The sequence below is a fragment of the Momordica charantia genome (assembly GCF_013281855.1).
Source record: "Momordica charantia cultivar OHB3-1 chromosome 4 unlocalized genomic scaffold, Mcharantia_2.0 BLBB01000004.1, whole genome shotgun sequence".
Classification (NCBI taxonomy): Eukaryota; Viridiplantae; Streptophyta; class Magnoliopsida; order Cucurbitales; family Cucurbitaceae; genus Momordica; species Momordica charantia.
Genome location: NW_028275162.1, coordinates 5,808,307 through 5,827,716, shown reverse-complemented (window position 1 = coordinate 5,827,716; position 19,410 = coordinate 5,808,307). Strand labels below are relative to the sequence as shown.

General features: G+C 35.9%; 2 protein-coding genes across 2 annotated transcripts; one reads left to right on the top strand and one right to left on the bottom strand.

Moving 5' to 3' along the window:
- Nucleotides 1–2,524: 2,524 nt before the first annotated feature.
- Nucleotides 2,525–3,187, top strand: LOC111025075 (basic form of pathogenesis-related protein 1). The gene has a single exon (XM_022302933.2). It carries the CDS (start codon nucleotides 2,580–2,582, stop codon nucleotides 3,066–3,068), a length of 489 nt encoding a protein of 162 aa, XP_022158625.1. The 5' UTR covers nucleotides 2,525–2,579; the 3' UTR covers nucleotides 3,069–3,187.
- Nucleotides 3,188–4,914: 1,727 nt separating this feature from the next.
- LOC111025079 (basic form of pathogenesis-related protein 1-like) lies at nucleotides 4,915–5,554 on the bottom strand. The gene has a single exon (XM_022302938.2). It carries the CDS (start codon nucleotides 5,490–5,492, stop codon nucleotides 5,013–5,015), a length of 480 nt encoding a protein of 159 aa, XP_022158630.1. The 5' UTR covers nucleotides 5,493–5,554; the 3' UTR covers nucleotides 4,915–5,012.
- Nucleotides 5,555–19,410: the final 13,856 nt, after the last annotated feature.

Here is a 19,410-nt window from a genome sequence, read left to right as displayed (position 1 = left end):
GTGCGTTTTTTTTTTGGGTTAAATTCTTTTAAAACATTATCTTGTCATGTTCAAATTATTTGCTTCATGAATTCTCCAAAAAAAGAAAAAAAAAAGTGTGGTATATATTTTTATGTCTCTACATGTGCTTGATCACACGAGAAAAATTTATACTCTCAAATTAATACATTCTATAAAACTAGCAATAATAAATAATTAGATAAAAGAACAAAAATCAAATCACTTCCCAATTAAGTTATGAATAATGCTGAGCTTACCGTAATCAGCCAACTAGCAATAATTAAAAGACATCCTAAGATTATAACCTAAAATGATTAGATTTAATTTATTTTTTTTTAGTAATTTTTATTTTAACTTGATCTCTATATTTTTAAAATTTTGTTTCGTTCTCAAATGTGGGGGTTTTAAAAGTTATATTATAATATTAGTATTAATATTGTTTGGTAATATAAATCCAACCTGACAAGTTATTTGTAAATGTAACAATGAGTTTTATAATATGATATTTTGTTTATGAAATATGATCCATCATTTATTTTTTTTTTTAAAACATTTTTGTTGAAAAGTAAAAAGAAGCTAGAGCTAACTCCCATGTGAGTGTAAAACTAATAATGGCAAGTTGGATTTATGTTTCTCATTTTGGAATAATTTCCACCACAAATAAGTAGTTAGGTTAGATTTCTATTTTTTTTCATAACAAAAAGATATAAGCTTTGATCAAAAGAATAATGATATATAATGTAATTAAGAATATAGGGAATTTAACAAAAAAAATAAAACCATTCAAATGGAAAATAATATATATACAAGAATTGAAGAGAAGTATAATATTAGATGAGTAAAGTGTTGAGGTAAAGTATAGGGTTAAAACATATAAGAAATACTATTTTAATCTCTCAAATTTTAATAAATTCGGACTAATGACTCTGAATTAAATCTATGTCTAACTAAAAAGGTTGTGAGTTCGAATCTTCACTCCCACGCACGCGTGATACTAAAAAAATGTTTAATATACTTTTAATTTTGAACTAGATTTTTTTTTGTCAACTTCTATCCGTTGGTAACTCTACCATTATCTTTTAGGATGGTACATAAAAAATATTTATACATTAATTTAGAGCAAAACATGTCATGCTACTTTTTCATTATTTTTCCTCTAGATTTTAATATGTCAAGTGATGTTAAGGGTCATACACTAAAAAGATAAGGGGCCTTACGAAAGTTTATAATAACATGAGACTACTCCTCTCATTGCTAATTGATTTTGAGATGGAACCCAATAAATATTGATATGGTATCAGAGTTCAAAAGCTCAAACGAGCATCCAGTCCAAAAATGTGATCCGACCAAGATCTATGAGCCAAAAGAGTCACGATCTTGAGAGAGCATGTTAAAGATCCCACATTGAAAAGATGAGGAGAACTTGTTAAATTTTATAGACCAGATTAGAACCATCGATGAATTTAGAGATCAAAGTTGAAAAGCATATATTTTTATAACCAAATATAAAAATGGAGACAATTGAGAAGCATGTTATCAAGTTGGAAGGGTAATAAGAAAAAGAAGAAGATAAGGAAAGCGACATACACTCACATGGGCAAACCCAAATTAAATTAAAGCACTGTTGAAAGAATGACTTTTGAGTTCCAATATTATTATGGAAACAGCTGAAAGTTCAACTGTCTACAACTTTGTTAGTTATATATACATATAGCCATGTGAACCAACCATAATTTTAAGCTTTATTTGCGCCACATTTTTTGGGTGACACCTACTTTTCAAACTTACCCAATTACCTCTCTAAAAAAAAGTTAATAAAGAAGAAGAACAACCCTTGATTCAAGAATAATTTGTGGAGTGATCTATGCAGCGAAGGAAAAAGAAAAGGTAAAAACAATTGGTTATATGGTGTATCAATTAATTTTGTGTGTTTTTGGCAACTAAATGTAGTAGAATTGGATGGTTGCCCCGTGAGATTAGTCGAGGTGCTCGCAAGCTAACTGGAACACTCACGGATATAAAAAAGTAATGGAAAAGTTAAATTGGTTTTTATTAATCCTCTTATTCATCTATACCATTCTAATTTTGGGTGGACGAGTCATTCTTAGATTGAAGAGACAGACATATTGGAGATGAAATTCGAACACTTTTTAACGAGAAGTCTACAAGTCTTTGGAGGATGACATAGTGACAGACTTGAGGCTTTGGGGTACCATCTACGTTGAGGTCTCACAGTTCGATATCATGTATTGGTCACCGTGTTTCTCAACCAACAACAGAAATGTAATTGATATTTTTATTCACTAAAGTGTGGATTGATGTTATCTACCTATCTAACGGTTAAAAGTTTGATTAGAGTAAATTGTGGGATTTCTTTCATTGGTCACACTTTCTCACATGCACTTGCTTTTTTCCTTTAGTTCCAATATGCATGAGAGAGAGAGGAAATTACAACTCTCACCCTCTCTCTAAGCATTACAATATTCTCTCTCTATGCTCTCTATCTATAAATAGCCTTTACAAGACTTCACAGTTCTCCACCACCAAAACAAGTGTTTGTTCCAAGAGAAGAAAGAGAGATGTCCAAAATGGCATTGGCCAACCTTCTCTCAGCCATAACCCTGTTGGGGGTAACCCTAGCACCCCTCACCATGGCCCAAAACTCCCACCAAGACTTCGTCAATGCCCACAATGCTGCCCGAGCCAGGGTCGGTGTCGGCCCGGTGTCGTGGAACTACACCTTGGCCGCCTACGCCCAAACTTACGCCAACAAGAAGATTGGCACTTGCGAGCTGCAACACTCCTATGGACCTTACGGCGAGAATCTATCTGAAGGGTATGGTGAGATGACCGCAGTGGAGGCGGTGAACTTCTGGGTGAGCGAGAAGAAGTACTACGACCACCGATCCAACCGCTGCGTCGGGGACGAGTGTCGCCATTATACGCAGGTGGTGTGGCGGGACACCAAGCATGTGGGTTGTGCTCGAGTGAAATGCCATAACAATTGGATATTTGTGATATGTAACTATGATCCTCCAGGCAACTATCAAGGCCAGTTTCCTTACTGAACTTATCAAAGTTGAAAAATTTCGATGAGTTGGCCAATTGTCATAGAAAGAAAAAAAGGAAGAAGAAAGATAATGGTGTTATCTTTATGAATTATTATTATATATGCAAATTATCTTAATGGGACTCTAATTAATTAATGCTATTAACATGTATTATGCATAAACATGATGTTGCCACACCACTATTGGTCATACCATTTGGTTAAGAGTTGGTGTTGTTTTTTGCTATATTAGTAATTAAATAGAGATATAGGTTGTTGAGATAAAATATTATTAAAAAAAATGCAAAAATAGCAAAGAGAAAAAGTTAAATTCATGACTAATCTATATCGATAATGACGTTTTAACTTGGTTAATTAGTATATGTTTGATAGTAGATCAATCTTGGAATCCGCGAGGCTCGGACTGGTCGCATCGAAGAACTCCACACGCTGCAAAACAAACTTAGCACTCCGATGCTTTAGTCAAGTCAATACTCAGTCTGATCTATATTCGAGAGAGGGTATATTTCGCGTACCTTTAGAAAAGGAGGGACACTCTATTTATAGAGGCGAGCTTCCAAGAGGGCTTCCGACAACCTAGGACCAAGTTGTCTTCTTAGAAAATATGTTTGTCGTCATTTGTACTAGCTCTCTTGGTTACTCTTTAATCTCGACACCTCGACCGTACCTATCGTAAGTCGGTCGGAATGGAGAAAATGTGGTAGTTCAGATATGGAACACCGAGCTTAGAAAACTCGACTTTGTAGAATCGTTGTTAAAGAGTTGTCTTCTTTCTGTCGATATATAACTCCATATATTCACAGATGGCAGTATAATTGATATAATTGCAGTTAATCCATATCCAAATCAATTGTTAAATATAATTGCAGTTAATCTACATGAATAATGATTATCATATGAAATTCAACATTTTTTACATCTTGAACATACTTATTAATCATTATCTGATTAAAATAAATGAGTAGCTAACTTAAATATAAATCAACTGATTAAATACTAATTAATTAGTAATCCGAAGTTTGAGTGTCCACTCCTAAAACTTTTATACCAAAAACAAAAAGTAAATAGGGGATTAATGAACTTTTTAAAATACCATATTTCTAATTACCTTTTAGAAAATGTTGTATTATTTATAAAAATGAATATTTTCAAATCTTTCAGACTATCGACAGGAATCGTCGTGGCAGTATAGATCTTTTAGCCCTTTATTGATTAATTTCTCGATAGTAATGGTCTTAATGAGGCGTCCGATCCTGATAAGTTAGTTTCATCATAGTTAAGCGAAAAGAATCTCCTAATAGTACTCGGTTGCTGTTTTACTATCAAAGGTCAAAACTCATCCCAGGTCCAGATTCAGTGTAGAAGCACGACAGTCGAGTGACTGAAAACCAAGATGGTTAGAAATGAATTACGACATCGAGTTTAGAGGACTTTTGCCTAGTGTAAAGGTAAGGTAGAACCTTGGGGCTTGACCTAGAGTAGAGGCAAGTCGGCTAGAGTCGCGAGAGAAGTGAAATGCATGTACATGCGACGTGTAGTGCCGAGATAAGTTAGCATTCTGCATGCAAGTGAAGCTCGGTCGAGGAACAAAGAACCCCGCCTAAGGTCCGACGAAGCCACAAAGGGCGCGAAAGTGTATTGGGACTAGAGTTTTCCCTGTAAGACTGGCCATGATCGAGCTTAGATCATGGCGCCGCATGGTTGAAAAATGTATGACCGTGACACCAGACATCGAAATAAATTAAACTTAATTTTGAGTGAATTATGACTAAGCGTTTGTTGAAGTGATTGATTTCTATATCATCGAGCAAGTTGATCATCAAGATGAAAAATTTGGAAAAAAATGATAAGAATAAGAACAAAACTATATTATTTGTTGATCAACTGCCAAATGAAAGAATGAGGTTTTTGAAAGAATTGGGTTGGGAAATGGGAAGTGAATTTAGTAAGGACGGAGGGCAGGATTGTTGCCTGCAGGATAGTAACTACAGATGACAAAAACCCAATTGTTTTGGCACTTGAGCATTGCACAACCAATTTGTTTGGTGTCCCTCCACACCACAGCCCTAAAATGCCCACACTCGCCCCCGACGCACTTGTTGGCGTTGTAGTCGTAGAACTTGCTCTCACTTGCCCAGAACTTCACCGTCAACTCGGCCGACGTCGTCTCGTATGCCTCTAGCAAGTTTTCCCCATAGGGTCCACCGGAGTGCTTCATCTCACAAGTAGCATATTTAGAGTTGGCGTAATTCTGAGCGTAGTCGGCCAAGGTTTGGTTCCAAGTCACTGGGCCAACGCCATACTGTGCGCGAATGGCGTTGTGGATGGCCACATACTCCTGCGGGGTGCTGTAAGCGTCACCTAGCCTTAGGCTTAGTCCCAGCAAGCACAGGGCCAACACCAACTTGGGGGATAATGCCATTTCTAAATTCAAAGGCAAAGGCTGTGCTTTGAAGGGATAATTAATTATGTGTTATTTTGTGTTGGTTGTGTACGTTTGAGGGCTCTCCTTTAGCCTTTTTATATTGAGACCACAGATGGGGTTTGCTTCCATATTAGGGAGTTCGTTTCAAATGCTAGGAGTAAAGAGTGGAGGCACCGTAGAATTCTACAAATTTCTTTCAATGGTCTTTGTCTGCCATAAAATGTGCCTTCAATCTCTCTCTCATAAAATTAGTCTAATAATTTTGTTCATTTAATAAAATCTCCTATGGTTTTTTTTTTTTAACTTAGAGGGTAGAATACACTTAAATCTTCTCAAGAAAAATGTTATGTGGTTAAGGTATCTGTAGAACCAAAAAATTTGGGCCAATCATAAACGACCACGTCATTATCTATTTTATTTAGGGATTAATTATATATTAACCCTAAATTAAAATTAAAGATAATTTGACAATTAAAATATGTAATTGGGTCATATGAGTATTGGGTTTGGAATCGATTTGGTTCACAATCTTGGCCCAAAACTCAATTTACCATGAAATAAAGTGGATTAATATTTAAATTTAAATAAATCCATTTAAAAGAATTGGGCTTGGCCCAAAATTACCCAAGCCCGATGGCCCACCAAAGCTTATGGAAACCTCCATAAATAGAGGAGACCTCATTCATTTTGGAGGTTCAGAATTTCAGAATTGAGAGAATTCACACCAAATTGAAGACTCTCTAAAGATTTGAAGATTCGAAGACCAACTTGAAGACTTTGAACACTTGAAGACTTGAAAACTTTCGAAGAACATATAACTTCGATTCAAATTCAAGAACAAGCATTTCAATCTTCACATCAAGTTCGAGAGAAAGAATCAGAGGATAAAGATTAGAGATTGAATCCACTATACAACACATACTACAAATATAAAAGTTCAACTCCACGAAATATAATTTCTTCGGAAATTTCGTGTGAACAAATTGGCACGCCCAGTGGGACCATCTCTACCTCTCATCTCCTTCTCAAGACTTAAAGTTTTTCAAGAGAATCAATGGAATTTAAAAAGGCTTCTACAACAGCTGCTTACATGAGTAACCTTCATATGGGTCATATCATCTATGGTTGCTCTCATGAATTCCAACTACGGGAACATCAAACTCTTCCTGTTGTTGCAAACAAAGTAATGATGCTGCAAGAAACAGTTATTGAAAATGAGTTTCTTGTTAATCATAACCCCTTATTTGATCTTAACCCTGACATTGTCTCTGTTATGATGACTGATACAAGCACTATGGATGAAAAAATGGCTGAAATGGAAAAGAAGCTCTCTGCATTGATGAAGACAGTGGAAGAAAGAGATTATGAAATCGCTTCCTTGAAGAATCAGATTGAAAACAGAGATGTTGCTGAGTCGAGTCAAACCCTTGCTATTAAGATAAATGACAAGGGAAAGACTATCGCTCAAGAAAATCAATCGCAATATTCCACTTCGATCGCTTCGCTGTCTGTTCAGCAGCTCCAAGATATGATCACGAACACGATCAGAGCGCAATACGGCGGATCTTCTCAAAGCTCCCTCTTGTATTCTAAGCCATATACTAAGAGGATTAATGATCTGAGAATGCCTGCTGGATACCAACCTCCAAAATTCCAACATTTCGATGGGAAGGGCAACTCAAACAACATATTGCTCACTTCGTCGAAACTTGTGAGAATGCTGGTACAAGAGGCGATCAATTGGTCAAGCAGTTCGTCAGAATGTTAAAGGGAAACGCCTTTGACTGGTATATTGATCTCGAGCCTGAAACGATCGAGAGTTGGGAACAGCTTGAAAAAGAATTCCTAAATCGCTTTTACAGTACGAAGAGAACTGTTAGCATGATGGAGCTCACAAACTCCAAACAAAGAAAAGGCGAACCGGTTGTCGAATATATCAACCGATGGAGAGCTCTAAGTCTTGATTGCAAAGATAGACTTACTGAACTATCCACTGTCGAATTATGCACTCAAGGTATGCATTGGGAACTTCTTTACATCCTTCAAGGTATAAAACCTCACACCTTTGAAGAGCTAGCAACTCGTGCTCACGATATGGAGCTAAGCATTGCTAATCGAGGAAGTAAGGATTCTTTAGTGCTGGACTTAGAGAAAGAAAGCAAAAGTGTTGAGAAAACTTCAAATGAATTTTTTGGTGTAAACACAATCTCTCCCAAGTTGTTTTCAAAAATAAAAGGGAAGAGAATTGAGAAGCAAAAAGGAAATAGGAAAATATGGCTAAGCTTGAAAGAAAGGCAAGAAAAAGTCTATCCTTTTCCTGATTCCGACATCCCTTATATGTTGGAACAATTGCTGGAAACACGATTGATTGTACTTCCAGAGTGTATACGACCAAAAGAAATGAGTAAAGTTGATGATCCCAAATATTGCAAGTACCACCGAGTTATCAGTCATCCAGTGGAAAAGTGTTTTGTCCTAAAAGAGCGTATCCTAAATTTAGCTCGAGAAGGAAAGATTGAGTTGGATTTCAATGAAATAGCTCAATCAAATCACGCTGCAGTAACAACAAATATAGGCAGCCAAACACCTCAAAGTCTATTCTACAATAAGGGGATAAACTTGATCTAATTTGGAACGTTGAAGCCCATATCTGTTCGCTCTCAACGGAAGACTTCAAGAAATGCCATTAAAGATGTTGTCAAATCTGTCGATCAGGGAGAGGAAAACTGGGCTACTGTGACTCGTCAGAAGAAACAAAAACAAAGTTTTGCTTGGAATAAGTCATCTATGCTCAGCAAAGAGCATGAACACCAAGGAAAGAAGGATTCAAGGAAGCCTAAATCAGAGAGGAAAGAAAATAAAGACTCCTTTCGACCCAAGATATCAGCGACCTTAAAAGAATTTTTCCCAAAAAAATTCTTCTATATCAAAAAGAAGAAAGAAAATCTTGCAAGTTCACATTACATAAATGTGGAAGAGGTTGACAACTTTAAAATAACTGGGCAAAGGGCTTCTGTCTTCGATCGTATCAAGCCTTCAACTACTCGACCTTCGGTCTTCCAGAGGATGAGTATGGCCACAACAAAAGAAGAAAATCAATGTTTTATTTCCATCTCCATTCAACCTTCAGTCTTTCAAAGGCTAAACGTCTCCACGTCAAAGAAAAATCATTCTTCGACATCTGCTTTTGATTGTTCAGAAGTGATAGGCGATCAATTTGAAAAAACGATGAAGACCATGAAGGCGAAATCATTTGCTGAAGTGAATGATGACAAGAAAATTCACAGCATTGTTCCTTCCCGTATGAAGAGAAAATTCTCTCTTCTCATAAATACAGAAGGTTCCTTTAAAGTAAAACAAAAGCTCATCATCTCAACCAATCCTAAAAATGGAGGATGTGATGAAAGTTGTAATGAAAATGAGAGCATATGAAATATAAACACTCCTTATCGTAAGAGTCTAAACTACATGATAATCCTGGCCCGCATGAGTTTAAAAGGTGAACGGCCCAAAAAAACAAAAAATCTTGTATTTGAACTACGTTATGACCTGATCTCTTCCTAGGATACGTAGGCAGCTTAAAGGAACTTTAAGTTCAGTCCAAGTTTTTATAAAAAAAAAAACTTAAAAAAAATATGGCGACACCACAGTAACGCTGCAAAACACAACCTCACCAAGAGTGACGATACGACGCTTAACCCTATTGAACGCTAGCTTTGTAATAGAATGAAGGATGGTCACTGGGGGCATATACCATCAAATTAGGTTGTGCCCCTCATGATAAGTATCATCCCTCAAACTTGATCCTTGCTTGATGGTTGGCGAAAATGTTGCAGTCGATTGATCGTTGGTGAAGATATTGCAGGCGATTAATCGTTAGCGAAAAAGTTGCAATCGCTTGATCCTTGGCGAATGAATTATAGCTGCTTGATCATTGGCAAATATATTGCAAGCTTGATTGTTGGCAAAGATATTGCACCCGCTTGATGGTTTACGAAGAAGTTGCAATCACTTAATCATTGGCGAAGAAGTTGCAACCAATTTATTGTTGGCGAAGATGTTGCAGACGCTTGATCGTTGAAGAAGATATTGCAACTGATTGATCATTAGCGAATAAGCTGTAGCCGCATGATCGTTAGTAAAGAAATTGCAGCTTTGCGAAAAAAATTGTAGCTGCTTGATCGTTGGTGAAGAAATTGTAGTCGCCGAATGTTATCCCTATATAGGCGTCATCCTCGAAAGGATGGTAGCCGTGAGGGATACTTCACCAAATTAGGTGGCCTTGTCCTACGAGGATGTGTGAGCCGGACGATATCCCTGTATAGGCGTCATCCCCGAAAGAATGGTAGCCGTGAGGGATACTTCACCAAATTAGGTGGCCTTGTCCCGCGAGGATGTGTGAGTCGGACGATATCCCTATATAGGCGTCATCCCTGAAAGGATGATAGCCGTGAGGGATACTTCACCAAATTAGGTGGCCTTGTCCCGCGAGGATGTGTGAGCCGGACGATATCCCTATATAGGCGTCATCCCCGAAAGGATGGTAGCCGTGAGGGATATTTCACCAAATTAGGTGGCCTTGTCCCGCGAGGATTTGTGAGCCGGACGATATCCCTATATAGGCGTCATCCCCGAAAGGATGGTAGCCGTGAGGGATATTTCACCAAATTAGGTGGCCTTGTCCCGCGAGGATGTGTGAGCCGGACGATATCCCTATATAGGCGTCGTCCCCGAAAGGATGGTAGCCGTGAGGGATACTTCACCAAATTAGGTGGCCTTGTCCCGCGAGTATGTGTGAGCCGGACGATATCCCTATATAGGCGTCATCCCCGAAAGAATGGTAGCCGTGAGGGATACTTCACCAAATTAGGTGGCCTTGTCCTGCGAGTATGTGTGAGCCGGACGATATCCCTATATAGGCGTCATCCCCGAAAGAATGGTAGCCGTGAGGGATATTTCACCAAATTAGGTGGCCTTGTCCCGCGAGGATTTGTGAGCCGGACGATATCTCTATATAGGCGTCATCCCCGAAAGGATGGTAGCCGTGAGGGATACTTCACCAAATTAGGTGGCCTTGTCCCACGAGGATGTGTGAGCCGGACGATATCCCTATATAGGCGTCATCCCCGAAAGGATGGTAGCCGTGAGGGATACTTCACCAAATTAGGTGGCCTTGTCCTGCGAGTATGTGTGAGCCGGACGATATCCCTATATAGGCGTCATCCCCGAAAGGATGGTAGCCGTGAGAGATACTTCACCAAATTAGGTAGTCTTGTCAATCTTTGGAGTATCTTTGCTGCAAGAGAGAGGAAAAAAGCAAACAAAAAGGAGAAAAGAAAAATCAAGATGAAGACAAACCTTGATAATTAGGTGAAGCGCGAAAGTTTGATATCCCAATTCCAATAGAAGAAGCGACAAAATAAAGTTAGCTCCTAAAGAAAAAAAGAACCAACTGTTAAAAGAAATTGTTGGGAGAAATACTTTTAAGTTGAAAAGAAAGAAAAAAAAATATTTTCTAAAATTTGAATACAAGAGAAGTAAAAAAAAAAAAAAAGAGAAGAAAAAAGGAAAGAATGGACTTCAAAAAGAGAAATTTTTGAAGCCAACTTTTCAGTGGACTTCTGCTGTGCTTCTACAAATGAGCCTAAAGGCTCAATTTATAGGCAAAGACTTGGGTTCAAATCAGAAGAATAAGCCAAATCCCAATTCGAGTAGGATTCTTTTTCGAATTATGGTTGGGAATCTGATTTGATTCTTATATTATATTTGACCCAAATCAAATCCCAGCTCAAATATGATTTTCTTTTTTTCAAATTATGGTTGGAATTTGATTGGATTCTTAAATTTGACTCAAATCAAATCGAAATCTGATGGGATTTTAACTCAAATCTGTCCCAAATATGATTCTTCATTCAAATTCTAAATTTGATTGGATATTAAATTTAAATCCAAATTCTCAAATTCGTCTCAAATTTGAATTTAAATTATATTTCCAACTTTTAAATTACGTTGGATAAATTTCATGTTTTCAAATTTGATCCAAAAATTCAAATTTGAACCATAAATCCAGCGCTCAATTTAAAGTTGGATAAATTCAAAAATTTTGAATTCATCCCAAATTTGAATTTGAATTATATTCCAACTTTTAAATTACGTTGGATAAATTTCATGTTTTCAAATTTGATCCAAAAATTCAAATTTGAACCATAAATCCAGCGCTCAATTTAAAGTTGGATAAATTCAAAAATTTTGAATTCATCCCAAATTTGAATTTGAATTATATTCCAACTTTTAAATTGGGTTGGATAAATTTCATGTTTTCAAATTTGATCCAAAAATTCAAATTTGAACCATAAATCCAGCGCTTCATCCCAAATTTGAATTCGAATTATATTCCAACTTTTTAAATTGGGTTGGATAAATTTCATATTTTCAAATTTGATCCAAAATTCAAATTTGAACTATAAACCCAGCGTTCAATTTAAAGTTGGATAAATTCCAAGTTTTCAAATTCATCGAAACTCGAATTTGAATCATATTTTGACTTTTAATTACATTCAAAGTTAAAAAAAAGTTCTGAAAATAATTTACATTTCAATGGATAAATTTCAGATGTCTCATTTTAAATTGTGCAAATTTATTGTTAATTGAACCTACAACGATATCTTGGTCCACGATTAATATTTTTCAAAATTATGACTTAAAATCGATTGCACAATATTTTCGAAATTCAGCCACAATTATATTTGGCATAAATTTCGAAAAGGGGGCATTTGTAGAACCAAAAAATTTGGGCCAATCATAAACGACCACATCATTATCTATTTTATTTAGGGATTAATTATATATTAACCCTAAATTAAAATTAAAGATAATTTGACAATTAAAATATGTAATTGGGTCATATGGGTATTGGGCTTGGAATCGATTTGGTTTACAATCTTGGCCCAAAACCCAATTTACCATGAAATAAAGTGGATTAATATTTAAATTTAAATAAATCCATTTAAAAGAATTGGGCTTGGCCCAAAATTACCCAAGCCCGATGGCCCACCAAAGCTTATGGAAACCTCTATAAATAGAGGAGACCTGATTCATTTTGGAGGTTCAGAATTTCAGAATGGAGAGAATTCACACCAAATTGAAGACTCTCTGAAGACTTGAAGATTCGAAGACCAACTTGAAGACTTTGAACACTTGAAGACTTGAAAACTTTCGAAGAACATATAACTTCGATCCAAATTCAAGAACAAGCATTTCAATCTTCACATCAAGTTCGAGAGAAAGAATCAGAGGATAAAGATTAGAGATTGAATCCACTATACAACACATACTACAAATATAAAAGCTCAACTCCACGAACTATAATTTCTCCGGAAATTTCGTGTGAACAGTATCTCTACGTCACTTAATTGCACATTTGAATCTCCAACTTCGAAGTGTGATTCATTCTAAAAATTGGATACATTAAATCTTTTAACTTTATTTAAAAGTTTACTTAGAACCTATGTTTTAAGTGTCGATGTGGATGAAAATGTCGAGGTCTCAATTTCATCTAAATGTCGAGGTCTCAATTTCATAAAAATGTCGATTGAAATATCGATAAAATATTGACGTCGATGGATATTTCTAGAAAGATAATAATAATAAAAAATTCGTAAAAAATATTTAAACTAACAATTGAGCCTTTCACCGTTTCTAAATTAACTTAAAATGATTAATATTATGTCTATATTAATTTCGTTTTGAGGATGAGTATATTGATTTTAACATTTCAATGTTAATATCAATTTTTAACCTACTTTTTCGGAAAATATTAATGTCTTAATTAATTGAGTTATGTTCAAGGATAATTTTAAAATCAATCCAAACATATATATTTTTTTGTTCTAAGATGTTATAACTAAAAATTGATTGGATTTAAATTTTATTTTAGACTCTAAATTTTGAGATAATGTCTTTGGAGGGTTGTTTAAGAAACTTATTCACACAAATGTCTAAAATTTACTAATTTTACACTTTTAGATTTCGCACATAAGATTTTATTTTAATTCTGATTGTACCCTCATTTATTGCATTTACATTTGTTATAGTTTATTTGTTTTTTTTTTAAATATAAAAGATTTAATTCCATAAATTATTATCATAATCCTTTAATTATTGTGGGCCCCATACAAATTTTCAACACTCATTGAATTTGTTTCCTAAAATCATTGTTAGGAACTCATTCTCCAACTAAAACCCTTATAAAATAAAATCACGGTTAGCAACTACTTTCCAACCACAACTCTTGGATATATCCGGATTTTTGAGGCTTGTAAAATAAAATCACTATTAGCAACTCACTCTCCAACTATGAACTAAATTCCATATAAATTTCCTTATATCCCCATATATACAATAGTTCACCCGAAATGAGAAATCGAAAACAACTGTTGGCGACTGACTACTTAGGCATGGAAGGAACATTGAAAGGGTTTAATAGTACCAAAAAAAAAAAAAAAAATAGGGTTTTCAACCTTGTACAAATTTGAAAGAGAAAACTATTAGGATATATTGGAATGCAGGGATAAACGGAGACGAACTACTTCAGCAATGGAGTGGGACCGGAGACGAAGGAACAACGATCGGAGATGAAGGAGCAGATGAAAACGACGAGTTTTTGAATAAGAATAACGGAGACGACAACGAGATAAGAAGAACGGATATGGCGGCTGGAGAAGAAGGCACCCAGACGACGGCGGAGGCGAAGGAATGCTGCAGAGACGGTTGGCCGGAGTCGGAAAATAGAGACGGTCGGCCAGAGATGGAAAACACAGGAAGGTCGGAGGAAGATGTTTCAAATTTTTCGAAAATGGATGATTTTGGGGATTTTTGTGGTTTTGATATATTACATATTATTTTTTTTTACTTTTAGAAAGTACAATTAACCAAATTTTAAGCGATTTAAATTGTAACCTCTCAATTGATCTATTTGTGATTTTAAAAATGATTTAATAGTACAAAAGGATACACTAGTTATGGTTAAATAGTAATTTGTGTGATGAATACCATCCTGATAAAAGTGTAAATTCTATACCTTTCAATATTTTTTTATATAATTATGATTTATAAATAACCTATCAATATACTAATCCCCTTAATTTTTGTATTTATTTTATTTTAACTCCTAAACTTTCCAACAAATACTTTGTTTCCATCCTTGAACTTTACAGAAAAAGAATAGCTATTTAAGTCATTGATGTTAAATTTAAATTAAATTATAATTGCCAAATATATAATTATGCCCTTCAGATGTAATTGCAGAATTAAATAAGATTTTTGACCTAGCTCTAACTATGAAGACAAATTGTGAATAGTCGACTTGTGTAACGGAAATTGCTTACTGCAAGTGTACGAGTAAAATTTTAATAAAAATGACAAGTCAACACCAATATCGTATTCTAGATTGAGTTTCTAACTCACTCAAAAGTATCACAAATACTATTGCTCAATTTTATTTAGATAATCAAATTCTAATGAGAGAATATAACAAACATAATAAACATGCAATAATAAAAGAAAATAAATAGGAAGAGAAGTCCTAGGGAATTGATTTCACCTCTGAATCTATAAACCAATTACTTAATTAATTAAGATTGAATGAACTATTAATTCTATAGGTCAAGAACTCTCAAATCTCAATTGTCTGTCCGAAACGCAAGTTTACTATATTAGCTAATTAAGAAACCAATATTATTTCTATCTAGTTTTAATAGAAATCAAAGGCTTATAATGAATGAATCTTTTAATGACCTTTAAAGGACTTCTAATCAAATCTTCCAATCTTACAAACCTTTTAGTTATGCATCCCAGTTCTTACTCTAAACCACCTCTCCCTAGCATAAGATTCAAGTCTAAGATCAATTACTCAATGACCAAATGATTAAAGACACGAAGCGTAGAAGAACACAAATATAATATTAAAACTCATTCAATCAAGAGAACTAAATAATAACCAATCCATAAAATTCAATATCTATATCAATCATAAGATAAAAAAAATTAGCTACTCATATTCAATGTAAAACTACAAAATTCCAAAGAAAGTTACATAACAACTACACAAATCAAGGGAAAGGAGAAAACAAATATTCTTGTGTTGATTGATCGTCACTAAGCCAATATCGAGGATTTCGAGCCTTGAAAATCCATTTTCTAAATTCCTTTGGATGCTTGTTTTTCCCTTCCTTTTGAGTTGTCATGTTCTCTCTCTAATATGGGTATTGGACCCCTAAAAGAGGGCTGGAAGACCTGATTATACAAAAAAAATGTCATGAGAGCACCATAGCTCCATAGCTCATTAATTGGATAGAAGAAAATGTTAAAAGAGCGCTGCAGCATTAGCCTCTCGAGCCAAAAAAATCCAGCTTTTGTGTTTTTGCTCTGCAGGTGCCCTTGTGCTGTTCTCTCAAGTATTTGGACTCCAATCCAATCTTCTGTGAAAACGGATTCTACGATGATTTTGGGATAATATAATGGACAAATACAATAATCTCTTAAATCTAGAGGCCACGACAAAAACCACTAGCTTTTAGGAACTACAACAATAGAATCTTAGGAAATAGAAATGAAAAATCTCACCAAATACCCACGAGCATAGGTTGCCGACCATCCTCTACAACCTCGAGATCTCGCCTCTGAAACTCTGCCAAATACCACTGCCGCTGCCCTTTGAAAATTCATATACCTACACGTTTAGTCGCCATTTGATGTGCAGCAACACATGAAACAAAACCTAAACAAAAGGGCTTTATTTATAGGAGGCCAAATATGCTAATCCTGGTAGGAAAAACAATATTATAACCCTTTTCTTCATAGGACATTGGTTTCTAGTTTTGGCTCCATTATCCCAACAATCTCCCACTTAGAGACAAAATATCAATTTTGCCTCCCACTGCACCAACCGTGTTCCATCATCTTGGCAACCTCGCCAAGGCTCAATTCTAACTGCACCAACAAATTCTAACTGATCAATGTCCTCTTGGTACCAACCAAGGCTGAACTCCCAATGTACCGACAGTTTCTAATATCTTTTTGGCACTAACCAAGGTTCCATCTGTGATTGCCCTGAGACTAAGCAATCCTACGTGGTCTTATCTCCTAGACGTTAGAGACACAACCACGTGCTCCAACTCGAACTAAGTGTTCCATGATGCTTCATTCTTCACTTGCACCCAACGACTCTTGAAGAAAGATTTCCACTCTGATGACTTGGAACTTCCACCCAAGTTCGTTGCCACTCTAAAGACCTTACCCTCGACCTCAACACCAATTGTAATCTTTCTCCTCAATGCACTCATTTGCCTGCGCGACTTCATCAGCTCGCTAATCCGTCTGACAACTGGAGTATTATCTTGATAGTCTAGTGAATACCTCACCGAGTTGTTTTCCTTTTCCCTTTCCTTTACTTTTCAGTTGTTTTACTTGAACTGATGACAAATTCTCTTGATTTGTCTTGATTGTCAATGCTGCTAGTTCTTTTAAGTCTCCCCCCGAACTATCTGCAGCTCTGTGCATAACCTACCTCTCCGATCCTCTGGCAATGTCAAACCTCAACACTTACACTGAAGCTTATCTGTGGCCAACAACCACTACTTCGGATCCCCTCATGACTTTCCACCTTTTTTATGCAAACTCACTTCTGTAGCCTTCGTCATCCAGCTTCCCCTTTGATATCAAATTCATCCTGAAACTTGGTATATACTTGACATCGTGCAAAATTAGCTCGGTCCCATTGTCAGCCCTCAGACGCACCTCCCCAATTCCTTTGACCTTGGAGAGTCTCCCATTCCCTGTCCTCACCATGCCATGACTGCCTATAGTGAGGGATGTGAACCAACTCCTGTTTGAAGACACATGCACCGAAGCTGCACTGTCCACTACCCCCATTCTGATGACGAATCCACAAATGTCGTGTCACTCTCAACGAATGCTAACAACATGTCATTTGACAAGCATTTGTCTGTATTTATTTGGTTTGATCCTCTTTTAGCTTCGTGTAGTGTTTCTTGAAGTGACCCTTTTCATGGCAGTAAAAACATTCAATCTCAGTACTCCCACTCCTCTGGTTATGTCCCTGTTGTTTTCCATATCTCAGCTTACCTTTGCCTTTGCTCTACACTGCCAACACTGATTCCATAGAGTTTTCCCTATCAGAAGTGGATGCGGAATTCTTCCCACTTCCTTTTCCCACAAATCTCCTCAGTAATTGCAGCATCACAGATATCTGAAAATTTCAAACTCTTATCCTCTAACGAATTTGACAGCGCCATCTTCATTGTTTTCCAACTGTCAGATAAAGAAGACAACAACTTTATAACCTTCAGCTTATCTATCTAAAAAAATATCTCCATCGACTCCAACTGGTTCATCAGTTGAACGACCTCATTGATGTGGGAGTTCACCGTCGTGTCTTCCTCCATATGAATGTTAAAATATCTCGTAATGAGATACAACTTGCTGTTGGTGGAGAGCTTTTCATATATGTCCGTCAGCACCTTCATCAATCCCATCGCTGTTTTCTCACTCGCTATAAGACTTGCCACATTCATCTCAATCACAATCTGATGATCGTTACGACCTGTTCATTCATAGACCCATTTATTGTCTGTCATCCCAATCGCCGGTCGTTCTTTCTGGGTTTTGTGTATTTCTTGTATGTAAGAAGATCCACCACTTGCATATTCCAAAACCCAAAATTTTCCTTGTCAAATCTGAAAACTCCATCGAAGTAGTGATGTGACTTTTTACTAGATCTCATGACACTGAACCTTACAACATACCACTTATCGGGAAACTTACTTACCAAGAATATTTTCCCCTTCCATAGTTTTTCAATGAATACTAAGTCAACCACACAATAAGAGAAATATAGGGAAAGTGCAGTAAATGACACAAATTTATATTGGTTCACCTCAACTATGGGCTACGTTCAGTCTTCCACGACAACGGCCACTAGCTTCTAGGAACTACAACAATAGAATAATAAGAATTAGGAATGAAAAACCTCACTAAATACCCACGAGAATAGGTTGCCGACGATACTCTACAACTCTGGGATCTTTTAGCCGCAACTTTGGTGTGCAACGACACATGAAACAAAACATAAACAAAAAGGTCTATTTGGCTCTATATTATCCCAACACTTGTGCATGTAAAACGATTGAGAATCTTTAAAGTACATTACTAAATATTTTCTATTTAATTCTATATAAAATTCAACGTGGATCTAAATGTTTAATTTTAAAACTTGTTTATAATTAATCAAATTCATCTACTGTGGGGTGAATTGTTCATTCCTATAGTTAGCTTCATTCAATTTGACCTATTTCAATCCAAAATAGTTCATACAAACCAAAATCTCACTCGACATCTCTAATGAACTCTAAGATCTAATCTTCTAATCATCCTCTATTTATGTAAGGTAATACCACACTAGATTGCTAAACTTTCAACCACTTACCCCAAACTTATTTTATAATTTCCTTATTTAAATAATATGAGAGAATAGCTTATGCCGTCGGTAGTTCGTCCTCTACCCATTGGTAAAATATACTCTACTGTTTGTCCTTATTTACTCTATTTTTTTTCCTTTTCTTGTTTTTCTTTATTATTATTATTTTTCATTACTACCTCCATATTAACAAAAATGTATCACCTAAAAAAATTAAATTAGGGAAAAAGTTATCCTAAGTGAAGCATTACCTAGGATTGTCAAGGTTCTTGGATATATCAATAATTCAACTAACGGAAGCATGAAAACTACTAAAGCATAGCCAATTCAAATATAACTCAATGACGATAGAGACCAGCTAGAATAAAGCCAACATGATAATGATTAAAGCGATAAAAGAGATGATAATGTGGAGAGAAA

Excerpts from the sequence above, each read along its gene's own strand:
- LOC111025075 (XM_022302933.2), top strand. The coding sequence starts at position 2,580 with ATGTCCAAAATGGCATTGGCCAACCTTCTCTCAGCCATAACCCTGTTG.
- LOC111025079 (XM_022302938.2), bottom strand. The coding sequence starts at position 5,492 with ATGGCATTATCCCCCAAGTTGGTGTTGGCCCTGTGCTTGCTGGGACTA.